This window comes from Solanum tuberosum, unplaced genomic scaffold (genome assembly GCF_000226075.1).
Source record: "Solanum tuberosum cultivar DM 1-3 516 R44 unplaced genomic scaffold, SolTub_3.0 scf00409, whole genome shotgun sequence".
In the NCBI taxonomy this organism is placed as follows: Eukaryota; Viridiplantae; Streptophyta; class Magnoliopsida; order Solanales; family Solanaceae; genus Solanum; species Solanum tuberosum.
The window spans coordinates 425747-443270 of record NW_006239346.1 but is presented as its reverse complement, the minus strand read 5'-3'; the positions used below and the strand labels follow the sequence as shown (position 1 = coordinate 443270).

Sequence of the window (17524 nt, the reverse complement as noted above, 5' to 3'; positions counted from 1 at the left end):
GTTTCTGTTTGTATAAAGCGAGAGAAAATTGTATATACACATGCAAATACATATATATTCGTCCTATACACTTATAATTATACAATAAAAATATTCCCCTGCCCAGTTTTATGTTTGTATAATGTATAATTTATGTTTGTATAAAGCGAAAGAGAGAGCGATTTTTTATATACACATATTTTTGTCAACGATTTATACAAACAAGAGGCTAACAACAATTTATACAAATGGCCTGCCAGCGAAATTATACAAATCTGAAGAGGAGCCAACGAATTATACAATTGTTTCTTTTTGTATATATGTATAACGAAATAGACAGCTTTCAATTGTATATGTATAGCAAATTATACATATATATATTTGCTATGGAGCGCAATTATGCAAACTTTGCTATAGCATACAAATATAATCCTTTTAATGGGCCAACACCTCCAAGTTGTTGAAACTTCCTCTATAAGAATATACTCAAAATTCTGAGAGCCATGATGATGTCATTTGTAGATTTTCAAAGCATAACCACAAATGAAAGGAAAAGATTTCCATAGAGAAGGATAAGTGGGACCCACTTAACACAAATCTTCTACCAGCCTTACACTTTCTAAAGACCCCCCACTCCTACCCCCAAGAAAACTACCAATGAGCCTCAAAAAACAAATCTTTGGAATAAATATAACACAATGAACTTCTAACTGAGGAAATTTTAGTGATTTCAAGAATTCCAAGAAAATCACAATGGCAGCATCAGCAGCCACAGCAACAGCAACAACTTCATATTTATGTGCTCTAGACAAAAAGACTCCATTTTTATTTGCTTTAGACAAAAAGACTCCATTTTTATGCCCAAAAAACAGCACAAAGAGAAGGTCATTTAATGGAGGAGTTAAGTGCATGGCAATAGAGACAACTTCAGGTTATACAGCAACCAAGAAAAGGAGTGGGTATGAGCTGCAAACTTTAACAAGTTGGCTATTAAGACAAGAACAAGCTGGAGTGATTGATGCTGAACTTACCATAGTTATTTCAAGTATTTCAATGGCTTGTAAACAGATTGCTTCCTTAGTCCAAAGAGCTGGAATTTCTAACCTTACTGGAGTTCAAGGTGCTGTCAATATTCAAGGAGAAGATCAGAAGAAACTTGATGTTGTCTCTAATGAGGTTTGTTTGTTACAATTCTTCTTATAATAGCTCAATAGAAACATTAGTACTCTGTCCCTTATCATGTGAAGTTATTTAGATGAGTTTAACTTCTATATACTAACGATCCGAGCACTTAAATATAACTATTGGTGTATAAGAAGTGGACTTAGTAATCCGAAAATATACTCATATGGGTCGTTTGGTAGAATGTAATAAGAATAGTACTGAATAAGGTGTATTAGTTATGCTTTCATTATTTCTTATCGACTGTTTGGTTTGGTGTATTAAGGGTAGTTTTGTCTAGAGCCATGCTTATCCATGTATTAATAGCTCTTGTATTGCTAATATCGTGGTTTACTATATATTAGTTATACACCCTATAATACTGAATAGGTTAATCATACATAAGTTGAAAATCCTACCAAACAAAGGATTAAGTGATACTACAGATAATACATGTGTTATTTTCTCTAATACAACCTATCAAATGACCCCATAGTGTACGAATTGTGTTCACTGTCAGTGTATATAAGTTACCTCCTATTGGATTTAAGTTATATACGTTGATGGTGTGAAGAATTTTTACACTACCGGTTATGGAAGGTCCTTATTCATTTCTTTTTTTAAGGTTACCATATCAGGCTTACTGCGAAGAGTTAGTTTAACCTGCTTGTGTAAAATATCTATGGATTGTCAATGTGCATAACGTAGATATTCGTAGAACATTAATACACTAATGATCTTGGTTTCTGAAGGTTGATGTTTGATGGATTGAACAGGTTTTCTCGAATTGTCTAAGATCAAGTGGAAGGACTGGGATTATAGCATCAGAAGAAGAGGATGTACCTGTGGCAGTGGAAGAGAGTTACTCAGGCAACTACATTGTGGTGTTTGATCCTCTTGATGGATCATCAAACATTGATGCTGCTGTGTCTACAGGTTCTATCTTTGGAATATACAGCCCGAATGATGAGTGCCTCGCTGATCATGGAGATGATTCCACGGTAATTACCAAACAAGATTACCTTCCTTTTTGCCTCAGAAATAGAACTCTAAATAGCTAATGTAGTGTTCTGACTTGTGACAATGTGGCATCTTTGATACATAATGCACGAGAAGTAGGATCATTTACTTCAATGCTTCTTATATCTGTTTGATGCTTTCAATAGTCAATTGGACCTCTGGTGCATGAACTTTTCCGGTGTGGTTGTGAGCTTTGGCATAAGCCAAAATCATTCATTATACATAAATAGTTTAACCACCGATTCAACAAATGTCTGTCCAATATTGCAGCTTGACAATATAGAGCAGAAGTGCATTGTGAATGTATGTCAACCAGGGACAAACCTTCTTGCAGCAGGATACTGCATGTACTCAAGCTCTGTGATATTCGTACTCACCTTGGGAAATGGCGTTTTTTCCTTTAACTTGGATCCGATGTACGGAGAATTTGTTCTGACTCAAGAAAATGTCCAAATACCAAAGTCTGGAAAGATCTATTCATTCAATGAAGGAAACTACCAGCTCTGGGATGACAAGTTGAAGAAATATATCGATGACTTGAAGGACCCTGGCCCTAGTGGCAAGCCTTACTCTGCAAGGTACATTGGTAGTTTGGTTGGTGACTTCCATAGAACTCTTCTATATGGTGGCATTTATGGTTATCCTAGAGACCAAAAGAGCAAGAATGGAAAGTTGAGGCTTTTGTACGAGTGTGCTCCCATGAGCTTCATTGTGGAACAAGCTGGTGGTAAAGGATCCGATGGTCACCAAAGAGTTCTCGATATCCAACCAACTGAGGTAAGAAACCAAAGCTAAGGTAAATCTATAAGCAATAAGCAAATATATCAGTCATTTAATTTGGTGTTTCTTACTTTTCAGGTACATCAACGAGTTCCATTGTACATTGGAAGCACAGAAGAAGTTGAAAAATTGGAGAAGTACTTGTCTTAATTCCGAAATCAAGACAAGACTGTGAATTTGTAATACTCGAAAGAAATTCTTTTCACAAGTCTAGGAACCAATTGCTAAAGTCATTATCAGTTCAAAGCTTTGCGGTGATTCAATTCATAAAACAATGTAAAGGTTTTTCCATATCTAAAATATGTCATCCTCTTAAAGTGTTTGTTCACTTTTTGTTATTTCTGTTTAGGTATAAAAAGGATACATAGACCGACACAGAGTACCAGAAACTCATGTAGGGTACTAACTTCATACTATAAAACAGTGTAACTTAGAAAACTTACAAAAGGGGTGAATCCTGAAGAGCTTAGACCAAGAAGCTGCAGTAACTAAGCATGCCGACCTTTTTCTTTTTTTGCATAAATGTCATATTGAAGCCCATTTTAACAAGTAAAACCATGACAAAATTCATCATACTACTAACAATTATCCTCTCTGTTGAATTTTTTGTTATCATGCCATGTTCCATTCAAGTTCAAATAATCCATCCTTCAACTTAGAAAGTACTCAAAGGTGGATGTCAAATAATGATTCAATAGCAGACCATAACAATAATCAGATATTTCTCATAATCAAATTTGCAATAAGCTTGGTCATGTCAAATATATTTATACAAATTCCTAATATGCTTAGACATAAGCTATATATAATCAATATACTGGCTAGGCCTGCAGCTGTTAATCCTATGGAAACAAATCCTAATCCAGTGCACTTACACTTTTTTGCTAATGAATGGACAGTTAATATGTAAAACTAATTTGATAAATTCAGTTGCATTTGCATAAATCCAATCAACTGCCATAGTCATCTGTGTAAGTATTCATCAATTTCTTGCACAAAGTTCTTCTAATCCTTCAAGCTTCTGATATTTTTAACTGCAAAAATGAAGGCGTGGAATCGTATCTTCAGTTTGTGCTTTTTGCAAATTGAAAAGGAGAAAATAGACAGTTGAAAAATTACCTGGGCTTACAATTTGGATGCATTTGGTAACTGATTTTGTAGTGGTCAGAGAATCTGAACCTGAATGATCAAAGTGAAAAATTCAAAACTCTTTCAATGATTTCAATGAAACCAATCCAGTCTAATTCATAGTCAAGAACCTCCTTTTACCTAGTAAATTCATGCCTTGCTCTGAAAAGACTTCAGTAACTGTCGAAGAAATATGAGAAGTGATCTGGTTTGCATCAGTATCGACATTTCCTGATTCATCAGGTGACCTGTGCATTAAACATCAAATGGGGACTCAGAAACCATGCCTAAACTTGCATTAGATTAAGGAAACTAAAAATAAATCTGGACAAGGCAGGTAACTGTACCCTGAAAAAGAATCTGGGGAAGAATGCAATGTTGGCTGGCAAGAATGATCAATCCCCTCTCCATCAAGGTCAAAATCATATAGTAGTTCAGAAAGATTAAAACCCACCCCTAAAGCATCTAAACTAGGCAAATCTATGTCAAAAATATCGCCTTCTTTCTCAGATTCAGACGTCGAAGTCATGTCTGGGCCAGCTGCCATTTCTGAATTACATGGGATGTTATCTGAGGCACCAAAATCCAGCCTACTTTTCACTTGATCTCGCCTAATAGACCTCTTCATGTTGGTCTTTACTGGTGAAGTTGTTGAAATGCAATGATTTGTTTCTATGGAGTAAAATATTTGTTTGGAAGGGCTCACTCGAATTGTTTCTGACGAGATGATTGTGCGATTCGTGGCTGTTACAAGAGACGGTGTAATATTTTTGCTGGAAGTAGCAGTTGAACAAACTTCCACTGGAGAGATAGATTTGTCAGTTTGGGATGAAGATGCTCTTGGCGGTGTTTTAGGGCCAGAAGAATTAGTTGGAGGGGACTGAATGTGCTGGCTGAACAAAGACTTGGCAACATTAGATCCTTGAACAGGTGTCTTATTAGATGCAGTAGGATCTGATAATTGAACTGCAGAATTATTCATAATGCTGTTTTGTTTGACAGAGCTGGTTGGTTGTGAATCTGTACTAGGATCTGCAGGAAAGTACGATCATATGATGTCAAATAATAAGGACATTTGACATGAAGTGACAAAAGACCAACTTCAAATGGATTTACCTTTAAGTGGCAACTGGTTAGTGATCAAGTGTTTACGAGATCTCTTGGCAGTTATGGCAGCTGCAGAAACATCTTTGAAGCCTTTTCTTTTTGAGGTTGATGGAATGGAATTTGGACTAGAAAATTTCATGGTATCTAGAGCAGTGTTTGAAGGCATTGATGCTGACATCAGAGCTCCGCTTGTGTATGCAGAATAATAACCTGATAAAAGTAGTATAGTATAAATCTTCAAGTAAATAGTAAAGTAATACCAAAATCTGGCACAAATCAATAGACTAGTTAACAAGGACATCCAACACATAACACAGCACTATCTTTCTATGAACAAATGATGTACTGTTTCTTGAATGTGATCATGAGCAATCAGTGACAGCTCTACAATCCAATCTTTCTTTTGGAGGCTTTTCCTTTTAGGGATGAAGATAGTGTTGCTTTAAGGCCAAAACTATATGCTGCATGTCTTCAGTTAGGAGCTAAATGCAGTCTAGAAAAATAGACATTGTACATCCCATTGCATGCAAGTAATGGTGGTCACACAAATGCAAGAATAATTCAGGAGGAATATGTAAAAATATTAAGTTCTTTGCCTATTATGGTTTATTGAAAGAGAATTAGGATCCAAGATCCTCTGTTGCCTCCACATATTAGAGAATGTGCAAGGATCAAATCTCACTCTAGTATCTAGGAATGTAGCTTCTGCAGATACATTCCTACAGCAATGAATATGAGCGCAATTGAAATTCCTGGGGAGTTATATGCACTTCTATATATCTTCTTATTTTTATTTTTATTTGAAATATCACTCAGAACCTACTATCATATATAGTAATGAGTGTAATAGCACTCCAGACCAGCTATTATAAGATCCTAAATCAACCTCTGCAACTTAGTATTAAGAAGTTTGATAGGAAGTTGTTTCAGTTGGATGTCAATCTTGTTACATGAGCCAAAACAATTTCATTGGGAAGATGAATGAGTGGAATGTATATTGACAAAGATAACAGTGACAGGATTTGTTGTGAATCATGAAGTTTCACTCATTTCATGGAAGTCCAAGAAACAGAATACAATGTCAAAGAGCTCAGCAGAGCAAAATACATGAGCATAGTTTCAGTGGTGTCTGAGCTAATATAGCTTATTGGTTTATTCAAAGAGTTTGGAATCTGCTATTGAACTGGTTATTGCTCCTTAAAGTGATAGAAAGACTGTCCTTCAGATAGCAGCTACTCCAGTGTATCATGCAAGGACAAAGCATATAAAAACAGATATCATTTCATCCAGGAGAAAATACAAGCAGGGATGACAATAAACTTGAAGTAATACATCTAACTCATTTAAACATACAAGCAGGGTTGACGATAAAAACTTGAAGTAATACATATAACTTGTTTGAACCTTCCATGTACCAAACAAGATAGTATCACATACAACGACATATTAAGCAACTTAAACTGAAAAGCATTGATATAAACTAAGAAAATAATTCAGAAAAAAAAAACTAAACAAAGGGTAGAATGCATACCTGAGGTTACCGGGGAAGACCCATTAACAATACTTGGCAAAGCACCTGTTTTGGGTATTGAAGAAGAAGCACCAATTGAGGAAGGCAGGGTCAGATTCGTGCTAGCATTGTAAGCATTCATAACATGTTGCATCCCATTTAGTAAGTTCTGAACCCGCGTTTTTTCATGATCCAATCTACACTTCTCTTGATCCATAAACACTTTCTGCTCTTTCAAACTTATGTACTCATCCAACATATCTCCTAAACTCAATAAACTCCTTGGCGCCTATTCGTTATCACACAAAAAAAAAACAAGGAATTAAGGGGGCATTTGGCCATGAAAATTGCAAGTATTCGAAAAAAGTAGCTTTTTTTATAAAGTGAAAAATGGTATTCAAAGACTAAGTCATGTTTGGTAATGAATACCAATTACAGATTATTTTTTTGAATTTCTAAAAGTAATTTGGAGTAAAAAAACAAGTGAAAGCAGTGGAATTCCAAGATTTTCAAGAAATTTATAGTCAAACGTGTCTTCCTAAATTCTACTCTGAAAGAAAGTAAAAAAAATATCATGGCAAAACGACCCCTTTAAATTTATCAATTTTCTTGAATAAATACATACATATTTTATGATGCACTCAATGAACATAAACCCTAGATTCTACCTCGAATCAATTAGAAACACTTCAAACACTCATAATTTATCAAAAAAAAACTAAAAATACGAACATATAAAACACATTCACACCTACTAATTTCAAATCCTAAATCCATCTCCGTAACTAACATAACATCAATTCACTACCCATACATCATACTAACCCACTCCTAATTCATCACAACATTAATATACACAAATTGAAATCCTAAACAAAAACAAATCAACAAAATTTTAACCTATACATACCTCATTAACAGGAGACTTAGCGAGAAGATGCGAAGCTTCGGATCGAAAAGTTGTTCGAGTTTCAGTGAAACTGTTGTCGGAGAGGTATCGATCGACGATGAACGCAATCTGCACCGGAGTAACCTTTCCTTTACCGATGTTTTCGGTTTTTCGCGATTTGCTTTGTCTCCCCATTTTCAGTTTCTGCATCTGAAAGAAGAAAACAGAGGGAAAAATGTAAGAAGATTTTGGAGGGAAGATAAGCATATTTGTAAGAACTGAGAAATATGGAGGGAAAGGTTAAAAAAATAATGAAGAGTGCGTAAAATGAGAAAATGCGCGGGAGTATTCGAAAATTTTAGGAGGAAAACAAAAAAAAGTTCGAAAATATATGATCCAACATAAAATATTATGCAATGTAACTCAATATATAATATTATATATAATATTATATATTGTATGTTAATAATCAAACATCTAATTAATTTAATAGTAAATAGTAAAATTAAAATTACCTCAAAGGTTTATAGTAAAATTTTAAAAGTTTGAAGACTTAATTACACATTTTAGGTACGTTACATAAGAAGTTTAACAGTAGTATTTCTAGGTTTACTTGCATTTCTATATTAATGCTCCACATTTTCTAAAGATGTGCAGTTTTTTTTTAATCATCTATCTGTTAAAATTCTTTCTAAAGTAAATTTTCTATCCCAACGTTCTCAAGGCTGAATTCTAGGAGTAAGAATTAAAGGAAATTTTTGACGAAGAAAGAGAAAAATTATCAAGTGATTTGACACTTTTCTCTACTTATATGAAGTATAGATTAAACATTATCCATAAATGATATTAGCAGAAGAAACTCAAAGGACTAAGCAAATAATTCAATGCTTGGAATGTGAAAAGATATATTTTTAGATATTATCAATTGTACATGTATGTATTGCCTAGAATAATTACTGGTATATGAAAAGACCCCCCATTTACCAGATTAATGCTACTGATTTTATTTATTTGATTTATTACTAAGGTATTAAAAGTGTATTATTATATATGTGAATTAATATTAAATTAATAATTAATGAGATGGTTTGTAATTACCTTATTTATTACTAATTACAATGATTTATATTTTTCATCTTCTTATCCATTCAAACTAGACTAGATTCCACGTTCAGAGCAGTAATTAGTGGCAATGTTAATTCTATTACTTAGTCTAATTATGATTTGTATTTTTCATCTTCCCATCTATATATTAAAAGACTATTATTTAGAACTGAAAATAGAATTTGAACAGACATTTTCACTACTATTTAAGAACTGGATGATAACCATTGAAAAATGAAAGAAACTCATGTCATTCAACTTGAGAAGAGGATAATCAAAAAAACCATCACATCTATATATGATAGGCAAAAAAGACAGGAAGAAATGGTATAAAGGAGTAAATAGAATACATGGGAGAAGACTTCTTTTTAGATATGCCTAAGTCCTCATATCTCTTTCTGTTCTCCATTAGGAAGATTATTGTTTTTTTATAATTTCTTTTGCATTTCTAATGAACTCATTGTGGTGTTGTGATCTTTTAGCTATTATTATGAGCTTTTGAAATAGTTGTATGTATGAAGTCCAGTTTGTTAATTCTTTATCTGTTACTTTTATATTTTGGATGTAATTGCTTTTTAATCTTGTAAAATTTTGAAAGTGTATCTTCATGTATTCTTTGATTAGCCTTTTAATTCTAGAACTTTACTTAAATAATACAAATATTTCACGCTCCGTTTCTCATTAAAATAAAATAGGCAATCTTGTCAATAAGCCTGCATGATTTTTTTTATCCATTCATGGCTATAAAAGGTTATCAATGATATTTAGATCATAAAAAAGACTCACACACAGTGACACAGAGTTAAGAGACTATATTATCTTAATTGATTTCACATACTTCTTGCTTGATGCCAAATGCTCAATCCCTTTTTATGTATTTTATTTAATACATGAAATGTAATTGGTAAAATTAATATTGTTGATTTAAGCATTTTCTATTTGATAACACATTTTTTAATTATTTAACAATAGTAAGGAATAAACGTGCAACGCACGTTGTCAGAAACTAGTAGATATATAAAAGGTGTTTTATTTTGTATTAATTTGAGTGTCCTACTTTTTCAAATTGATTCGCCTTGATAGTATTGTAAAATGACCTTTGATAATTTTTTAACCTTGCATTACCATCCATTAATAAAAATATCATCTCTCCTCGTATTTCAGATGTCATAACTCATAATAAAAAATTAGGCATTTGACATAACCGTGTGAATAATTTAGGAAAAATTGTATAAAATAGCAAACTATTAATTCAAATTAAATGTTGTAACCATAGTTTCATTTAATTCTAATCCGTGGCAAGCACTTGTCATTCGCCTCTCTCCCCAAAAATCTCGCTCGCCACTCTCACTCGCCTCTCTCACTTTTATACAAACACAAATTTATAAATTGCGTTTGTGTTTGTATAAAACGAGAGAAAACTGTATATACAAATATAAATACATATATTTTCATCTTATACATTTATAATTATACAAATAATATTCTTCCCCTACTAGTTCTCTTTTGCCTTTCTCGCTTTATACAAACACAAATTACAATGTATAATTTGTGTTGTATAAAGTGAGAGAGAGAGAGAGAGATTTGATATACAAATGTTTTATTTCAATTCAATTGTATACAAATTTTATGCAGATATACAAACACATAAAATTGAATTGAGAGGTTGCCAGCGATTTATACAAACGAGAGGCTGCCAACGATTTATACAAATGAGAGGCTGTCAGCGATTTATACAAATAGGAGGCTACCAGCGATTTATACAAATTTGATGCGCAATTATACAAACTATAACATACAAATATGATTTTTATGTTTGCTAAATCTAAAATTTACTCAATGTAAAATGACCTTTGATAATTTCTTAACCTTGCATTACCATCCGTTAATAAAAATATCAACTTTCCTCATATTTCACATGTCATAACTTATAATTTTTTTTATAAATTTTACGCATTTGACATAACCATGTGAATAATTTAAACCAAAGTTATGATCCGACCTATATAACTTATGAAAACATAATTTTTCATTCTTCCTCCTAACATGAATTTTAAATAAATTATGTTTCAAAACATTATCCTACCCCAAAAAACTAGGACAAATAGTAAACATCAAATTTGTATAATCCTATTTGTGCAAATCTCCCAAATTTTAGGAATCAATAGTGGGAATTGGGCTGTAATCCCCATAGCCCATTAACCCGGCCCATGAATTAAAACTGGATATGTTACCATATAACCACCACAAGAAATTTTCTTTACTTTTTCTTGAAGAAGATGAAGCAAGCTATACTTTCATGGAGTCATTCTCCTCCATTTCTTCCCAAATTATCACCAACCTCCATTTTACCGAAAACCCTTTTAAGGGTTTATGCAACTGTGGAGTCACCTGAAGAGAATATGCTTACTGCTAAAGAGAGAAGGCAAATGAGAAATGAGAGAAGAGAGAGTAAAACAGGTTACAATTGGAGAGAAGAAGTAGAGGAAAAGCTTATTAAGAAACCTAAGAAGCAATATAAGTCTTGGACTGAAGAGCTTAATCTTGATAACCTTGCTAAATTGGGTCCTCAATGGTGGGTTGTTAGAGTTTCTAGAGTTAATGGTCATGAAACTGCTGAACGTATGGCTCGTGCTCTTGCTAGGAACTTTCCTGATATTGATTTTCAGGTATTAAAGATTTGTGCTTTATTGTTTGGTTTGATGGTGAAGTTCTTAATTTGGTGGTTTTGGTAATTACTTTTGTGCATTACTCCTGAAATTAGAAAATCAACTCCTGACTGCATTTGAATTTGATGTCAATATCGAAAAGTTCAAGCTGTCTATTTAGTTTCCACCATTAATAGGGACCATTAGAGTTTAGTTTGCACATAATTTAGCTCCAACAAGCAAACTGGCTTAGTTCAATCACGAAAAGCATTCATTCCATTAACATGAATATGAAGAATGTAAAATGTTCAAGCATTATGAGTTATGGATGTTCATGAAAATAGGGATGTTACAGGTTTCCAGCAAGAATGTGTTTAGAGCATACAACAACTACGCCTCTATTCCATACAAGTTGGAGTTCGCTATATGAATCCTCACTGAACATGTTTCTCCATTTAAGCTCTAACTTAAGCCTTCATCATACGATGCATTTAGAGGATAGTTGTGGAAAAATATAGTTTGGGGGAAGAAAGTAGCAACTAGCAAGGTAAGTGAACTATAGGCCTTTGTAGCAGTATTCATTTTTTATTTGGATTGTTGTGGTGCTCGAGCCAGCTTGTGAGCACCTCAGTTAACCCACCCACCATTACCTATAACTTCCAACCAACACAGATACCGGTATCACCTACCATTTTTTCCTCTATAACAGTATTCATTTTTATCAGTAGAAGAGAGCTTAAGAGAAGTTTGTGAAGCCTTTATAGCAGTATATATATACTATATAGTTGCAGAGCTTGCGTAATTTCCAGTTTCCATGGAACTTCTAGATCTTTTCTGTTGTATCGGAATGGAAGCCATGGACCTGAAGATAACCATATCATAAATTATAAACAGGCGTCTATCAGTTTTTCTATTGCTGTAGAAATTTTCTTTAGAGAAAATTTTTGCCCCAATACTCGTCTCAGTTTTCACTGTTGATTTTCTTTGCTTGAAATCATAGTCTTTGGTTTGTTTGTATGCGTGTGTGTGTGTGGTGGTTGATTCTGCTCCAACCAATGAGGTCTTTCCTATAAGTTAATTTTAGGACAGTTGGAGGTTGGATTACCTCGAACTGCAAGGGTATAAAGTGTATTTAACTAATGTAGGAATTGGTTTTTCAATATCTTTTGAGTTTTGACTGACTGTAAAAGTTTCTGCAGGTATACAATCCATCTGTACAAGTCAAAAGGAAATTAAAAAATGGAACACTTTCAATTAAGCCTAAACCCCTTTTCCCAGGATGTGTGTTTCTGAGATGCGTACTGAACAAGGAAATACATGATTTCATTCGAGAATGTACTGGAATTGGAGGCTTTGTTGGATCCAAGGTTGGAAATACGTAAGCATTCATTGTTGCCCCTATCACAAATCACAAGTTTACAAGTATTACTTCTTATCATCTGTGTTGGACAGCGTTACCCAATACATGTGTTGGTGAGAGGTAGCAGGTACCCCTGGAAATAGTCGAGGTGTGTGTAAGTTGGCCTGGATAACATGGTTATAAAGAAAGATTACAATTTTTACTCAGTCAAGAAAGAGGAGGTCTTTGATTTGTTTGATATGTCAATGCGTTTTCTTTGACCTCTGGGAACTCTGTCTTTTATACGAACAAAGACCCATGGTGTATGTGTCTGACCCAATGGAACATATGTCAATTAAAATATTAACATAAGATGAGTGGAAAAATATCCTAAGCTAACTTGGCCTAAGATTGGAATTTTTTATTTAAAAATCACTTACACTCTAATTGTGTGTAGCTTATAAAATGTGTTGGCCTAAGTTCAGAAATTTTTACTTAAAAATCACTCCCAATCTAATTCTGTGTAGCTTGTAAATGTGTTTATTCAGTCAGCTACTATAAGGTCTTTCTGCGAGATTAGTGATGAATGCTATTTCTGCTTGACAAAATTTCAGAATACTTACCAAATTTTATGCCAATAGGTCAAGTGAATTTTGCAAGGATATCTATTTACTAACTGCCTTTAGTTGATATCTACCATTTGGTCTCCCTTGATATGACTTTTATGTTACTTGTGTCTACATACCCATTTTATTATTTAAAGGGCTAACTTACAACATACCCGAGGTCATTTTTTATTTTTCTCAGTTACTTAAAGTGTAGAACATTTGCAGAAAACGGACGATCAATAAACCCAGACCTGTTGATGAGGATGACCTGGAGGCCATATTCAAACAAGCGAAGGAAGAGCAACAGAAAGCTGATCAAGCTTTTGAAGAAGAGGAACAAGGAGAAGGAGGTTTAGATTCCCAGCTGACAAAAAACTCTAGTATAGCTCCCCTTGATGACAAAGTTGTGCCCAAAACACGAGGAAGGCAATCTAAAAAAGCTTTAGACCTGCTTGCAGTTGATGCGTTGAGAGGATCAGATGATAAATCTTTAATACCAGGGTCAACTATTGAAGTTGTGTCCGGAGCCTTTGCAGGATTTTCAGGGATTCTCAAGAAGGTTGATAGCAAGGCAGGATTGGTATGCCTAGAACACTATCCTTGTGTTATTTCGGGGTAGGGGATAGTGGGCAAGGGAAAGCATAGTTATAAAAATCCTGGAGTTCAGTCAAAAAAGGAGAAAATTTGAGTTAATAACAGCTTATGTCTTCAATTGTTCCTAACATCATGCTCCCGCGCCCTCTTGGGCCTCTTCCACCCTTGCAATGCAAAAAAGATAATAATATATTTAATAGAGAACGTTTTCAAATTGGTTATCTCCATTCTCCTGTACAGTTTGAAAGCTTATTGGTGCTAATTGCTCTCGCTACACTGTATCTTCCATTTTCTGTATGAGACTGTTCTTCTGTTACTTCACCCAAGCCAACCGAAAAAGCAAAGTTTGTTCTTGACATTGAATGTGGAATTTTTCTTGCAGGCAACTGTTGGATTTTCTCTGTTTGGCAAGGAGACTCTAGCTGATATAGATGTCAAAGAAATTGTAGCAGAGGTTGGCTGACCTGTTTAGGCTGTGGATACCTTTTTGTCTGAGATGGTAAGTCTTGCTCTGAGTGATCACTATTTAAAAAAATATTGGTGTCCTCACTCAAGGTTCACATTGTATGTATGTAGAAGATGCATCTGCTTACTGAAAAAAGATGTGATGTCTTACCAGGATAATGGTGTACCTAGGGAATACCAGGCTAGTTTGAAATAAGTAGTTGTTATCCTAGTGTTCGCGTGATTTCTTCTTTTCTAATTCTTCTCCAAATATTCTTTTGGCCCCATGCTGATATATTTTACACTGTCTGCTTTAATATTTCATATTTGTGGCGTCCTTCCTCATGTGATAAAATGGCCATGTGCCAAAAAGATTGACTGGCATTCTTTCTTTGGCCAAAGAATGCAATGTGTGATGGAGATTATATGTTTAGTCCAAGACTAATAATTTATTAACATGGATGACAAATATATGAACAAAGAAATATAGAAAAATAATTACGATAAAGTGAAATATCAATTGTTTAGTGTCGTCTATTCAGAAGAGGTTCATTGGCAAGGAAAAGTATGTATTAACCTTGATGACGACACTGAAGCGCACATTAAACGAGGTGAAACGCTCAACATGTTTTGAGCCTCGCTTCAGGGCTTAAGCACAGCTCTGATAACACTGATTTTATGTGATCCAGAAGCACGACAAGTCAGCTTTATAAGGATGATCTTACTCATTTTTTAGGTTATTTTGGAGTTAAGTGTCAATTGGAGGAGGATCAATATTTTCCCTATGAAAGAAGTGGTCCAAATGAAGGAGCTGGCTGGGATTTTGGGGTGCAAGATTGAATAGCTTCCCACAACCTACTTAGGCATGCCTCTGGGCAACAAACAGTAGGAGTTAATTATCTAGGATGAGATTATAGAGAAGACAGACATGGAACTTTCAAAGTGGAAATAGGAATTAGATTGTTTTTGATAAATGCAGTATTAGATTCCTTACATGCTTGTGTGATGTCTATGTTTCCTATTCCAGTTGGGCTGGTAGATAAACTTGACAAGCTCAGAAGGGACTTTCTATGGAATGGAAATAAGGAGGATGGGGGTTTTCATTTTGTGAAATGGGATGATTTCAACTTGATAAGAATCAGGGGGTCTTGGTATCAGAAATCTGAAATTACACAATAGTTGTCTATTGGTGAAGTGGTTATGGAAGGAGGTGATCCTGAACAAATATGGACAGACAAGCCAATGGTGCACTGATGAAGTGGTCAACACTTATAATGTATCAGTTTGGAGGACTATCAGGAATTTATGGTCTAGTCTTAACAAACATGTTGTCTATAAGGTGGGTGATGGCACAAAGACTATGTTGGGGAAGGAATCCTGGAATGAGCAAGTGCCTTTGATGACTTTTTTCCCTGATTTATTTTCCATATGCAGCAACCCTGAAGCGCTTCGCTGCTGTGGCAGACTCTTGGACTCCTCGAGGGTCGAATATATGCTTCAAAAGGAACCTAAATGACTGGAAAACTGATAGGGTGGTTGATCTTTTGAAGGAAGTTGATAAGTTAAGAGGCACTTCCCAGCCCCAAATGCAATCAAGTAGAAACATAACAATGATGGGAGGTTTTCTATTTAACAGTGTATAAATTGGAAGTTTTGGGGCAACCAGGAGACAGAACAGGTCCATGGACAAAGCTTTGTAAATGTCTTGTGCCATCCAAATCAAGTGTTTCACTTAGTTAGTAAGGAAGGAAAGAAATGGGAGGTGTTTTGAGGATAGATTTAATACTTTGCAGAAAATTAAGTGGAATTGTATTGTAAATTTTCATTTTTGGTGTAAAGAAGCAATTGTAGAGGATGCCATCTTCTAGGCTCTCTATAAGTAGCCCTTGGTTCATAGCTCTCTGTTGATAACTTTTTTGAGGTCTGTATGTTGAGAAATACAACCTACCAGTTTTTCTTAGAAAAAGAGATGAATCTCTATAGAAAAATGACACATACAAGCTGGTTGAACTTCCAAATGGTAAAATAAATAGTAGACCTACCAAAAAACTACTTATAAGACTGTAATAGTCCTCCGATGTTGCTTTAGAGCTCTCTAACTTTTGAAGATTTCTCCATCTTGCCATACAACATATACAAAGGGCATATATTCTTTAGTGCAGTATATTTACCTATCTTCCATCATATATGTTTTGTTGCTTCATGATGATTTCTATTGCATTACTACAATTGAATTTGACTTCAGGGACAAGCAAAATTTTATGATGAGTCAACAGTAGGCAGCGTGATATTAGTGCAAAGGTCTGCAAGGGATTAAAGCTAAGCCATGGATTAAGCTGATTTGCCTAAGGGATTCCAGAGTTATCTTGGGTATCAAACTGCTGCAATTTTGATGAGTGTACTGTTGCTGAAGAATGAACATTCGGGTGCAGATCAAATGTCTGTGTGAAGCTACTTGAAGTTATGCATGAATGTGTCAAATAAAAGAGGATGAGAAATCTTCTTCGCAGCTTTCATAAATGGAAGCTGTCTCGTATTATTTTTTCCTTGTGGATGAACAAACTCGTGTTTTTTCCAAGATCTCTGTAGGCTGTATTTGAAGCCTGTCAATCTGTTATGAAATTAGTTGCAAGTTCTCGGAGTTGAAATCCATCATCCCAAGTATGGGATTACTTGAGCCGTGTTTATATAGCTTTTTCCCTCGTACCTCAATATATCCTTCAGTTCATATCAATTGGTATCAGAACGTCTACGGTTGTGTATGTTGTGGATTGTTATGATCCTTATTGCAAGGTATGTGCTGATCTCAAGTTGGAATTATGGAATTTAATGCAGGGTTTATATAGCAAGGTATGTTTTGATCTCAAGTGTGACACAATTGTAATTGTGTTCCAAGATTCAATAAATCTGGAAAAGTTGGTTTAATCATCTCATTTAATTTATGTTCAAGGTATATTACAGTCAATTCTGGTTTAACTAAGTTCCAATAAAGAACAAAGGAACAATATCAAACTTCATATTCTATGTACAAAGATATGAAGTCTAGAAGGATAAAACTAATATTTGACTTACTTTGAATTAGAAAAACTTATTTGCACTTGATGTTTATATCGGAATATCTTACTTTACCATGGTTAGCAATGAAACTGAAGTTAGAATAAAAATCAATTAACTATGTTTAACTATATTTATTGAGTTGGTTTATTAAATATT

General features: G+C 34.4%; 3 protein-coding genes across 3 annotated transcripts; 2 read left to right on the top strand and 1 right to left on the bottom strand.

Moving 5' to 3' along the window:
• The first annotated feature begins 685 nt into the window (after positions 1-685).
• LOC102577434 (fructose-1,6-bisphosphatase precursor) lies at positions 686-3232 on the top strand. Its single transcript, NM_001287911.1, is given in 4 exon segments — positions 686-1155; positions 1917-2141; positions 2431-2937; positions 3019-3232. Coding segments are annotated over 4 exon segments (1227 nt in total). The 5' UTR covers positions 686-732; the 3' UTR covers positions 3091-3232.
• A 435-nt stretch (positions 3233-3667) lies between these two features.
• LOC102589627 (putative GPI-anchored protein PB15E9.01c) lies at positions 3668-7834 on the bottom strand. The gene is made up of 7 exons (XM_006363027.2): positions 7596-7834; positions 6707-6974; positions 5185-5385; positions 4416-5100; positions 4210-4316; positions 4060-4119; positions 3668-3974 (listed from the first exon to the last, which is right to left on the bottom strand). Exons 1-7 carry the CDS (start codon positions 7782-7784, stop codon positions 3946-3948), a joined length of 1539 nt encoding a protein of 512 aa, XP_006363089.1. The 5' UTR covers positions 7785-7834; the 3' UTR covers positions 3668-3945.
• Positions 7835-10947: 3113 nt separating this feature from the next.
• On the top strand, positions 10948-17236 carry LOC102589296 (uncharacterized). The gene is made up of 5 exons (XM_006363026.2): positions 10948-11347; positions 12526-12704; positions 13499-13853; positions 14250-14366; positions 16557-17236. The coding sequence occupies exons 1-4, from the start codon at positions 10958-10960 to the stop codon at positions 14328-14330; spliced, it is 1005 nt and encodes a 334-aa protein (XP_006363088.1). The 5' UTR covers positions 10948-10957; the 3' UTR covers positions 14331-14366; positions 16557-17236.
• Positions 17237-17524: the final 288 nt, after the last annotated feature.

Coding starts and splice junctions, on each gene's coding strand:
- LOC102589296 (XM_006363026.2), top strand. CDS start 10,958: ATGAAGCAAGCTATACTTTCATGGAGTCATTCTCCTCCATTTCTTCCC. Junction 11,348..12,525: donor TTCCTGATATTGATTTTCAG/GTATTAAAGATT, acceptor AAGTTTCTGCAG/GTATACAATCCATCTGTACA. Junction 12,705..13,498: donor GGATCCAAGGTTGGAAATAC/GTAAGCATTCAT, acceptor GAACATTTGCAG/AAAACGGACGATCAATAAAC.
- LOC102589627 (XM_006363027.2), bottom strand. CDS start 7,784: ATGCAGAAACTGAAAATGGGGAGACAAAGCAAATCGCGAAAAACCGAA. Junction 4,317..4,415: donor TCCCCAGATTCTTTTTCAGG/GTACAGTTACCT, acceptor TTTAATGCACAG/GTCACCTGATGAATCAGGAA. Junction 4,120..4,209: donor GCAAGGCATGAATTTACTAG/GTAAAAGGAGGT, acceptor TTGATCATTCAG/GTTCAGATTCTCTGACCACT.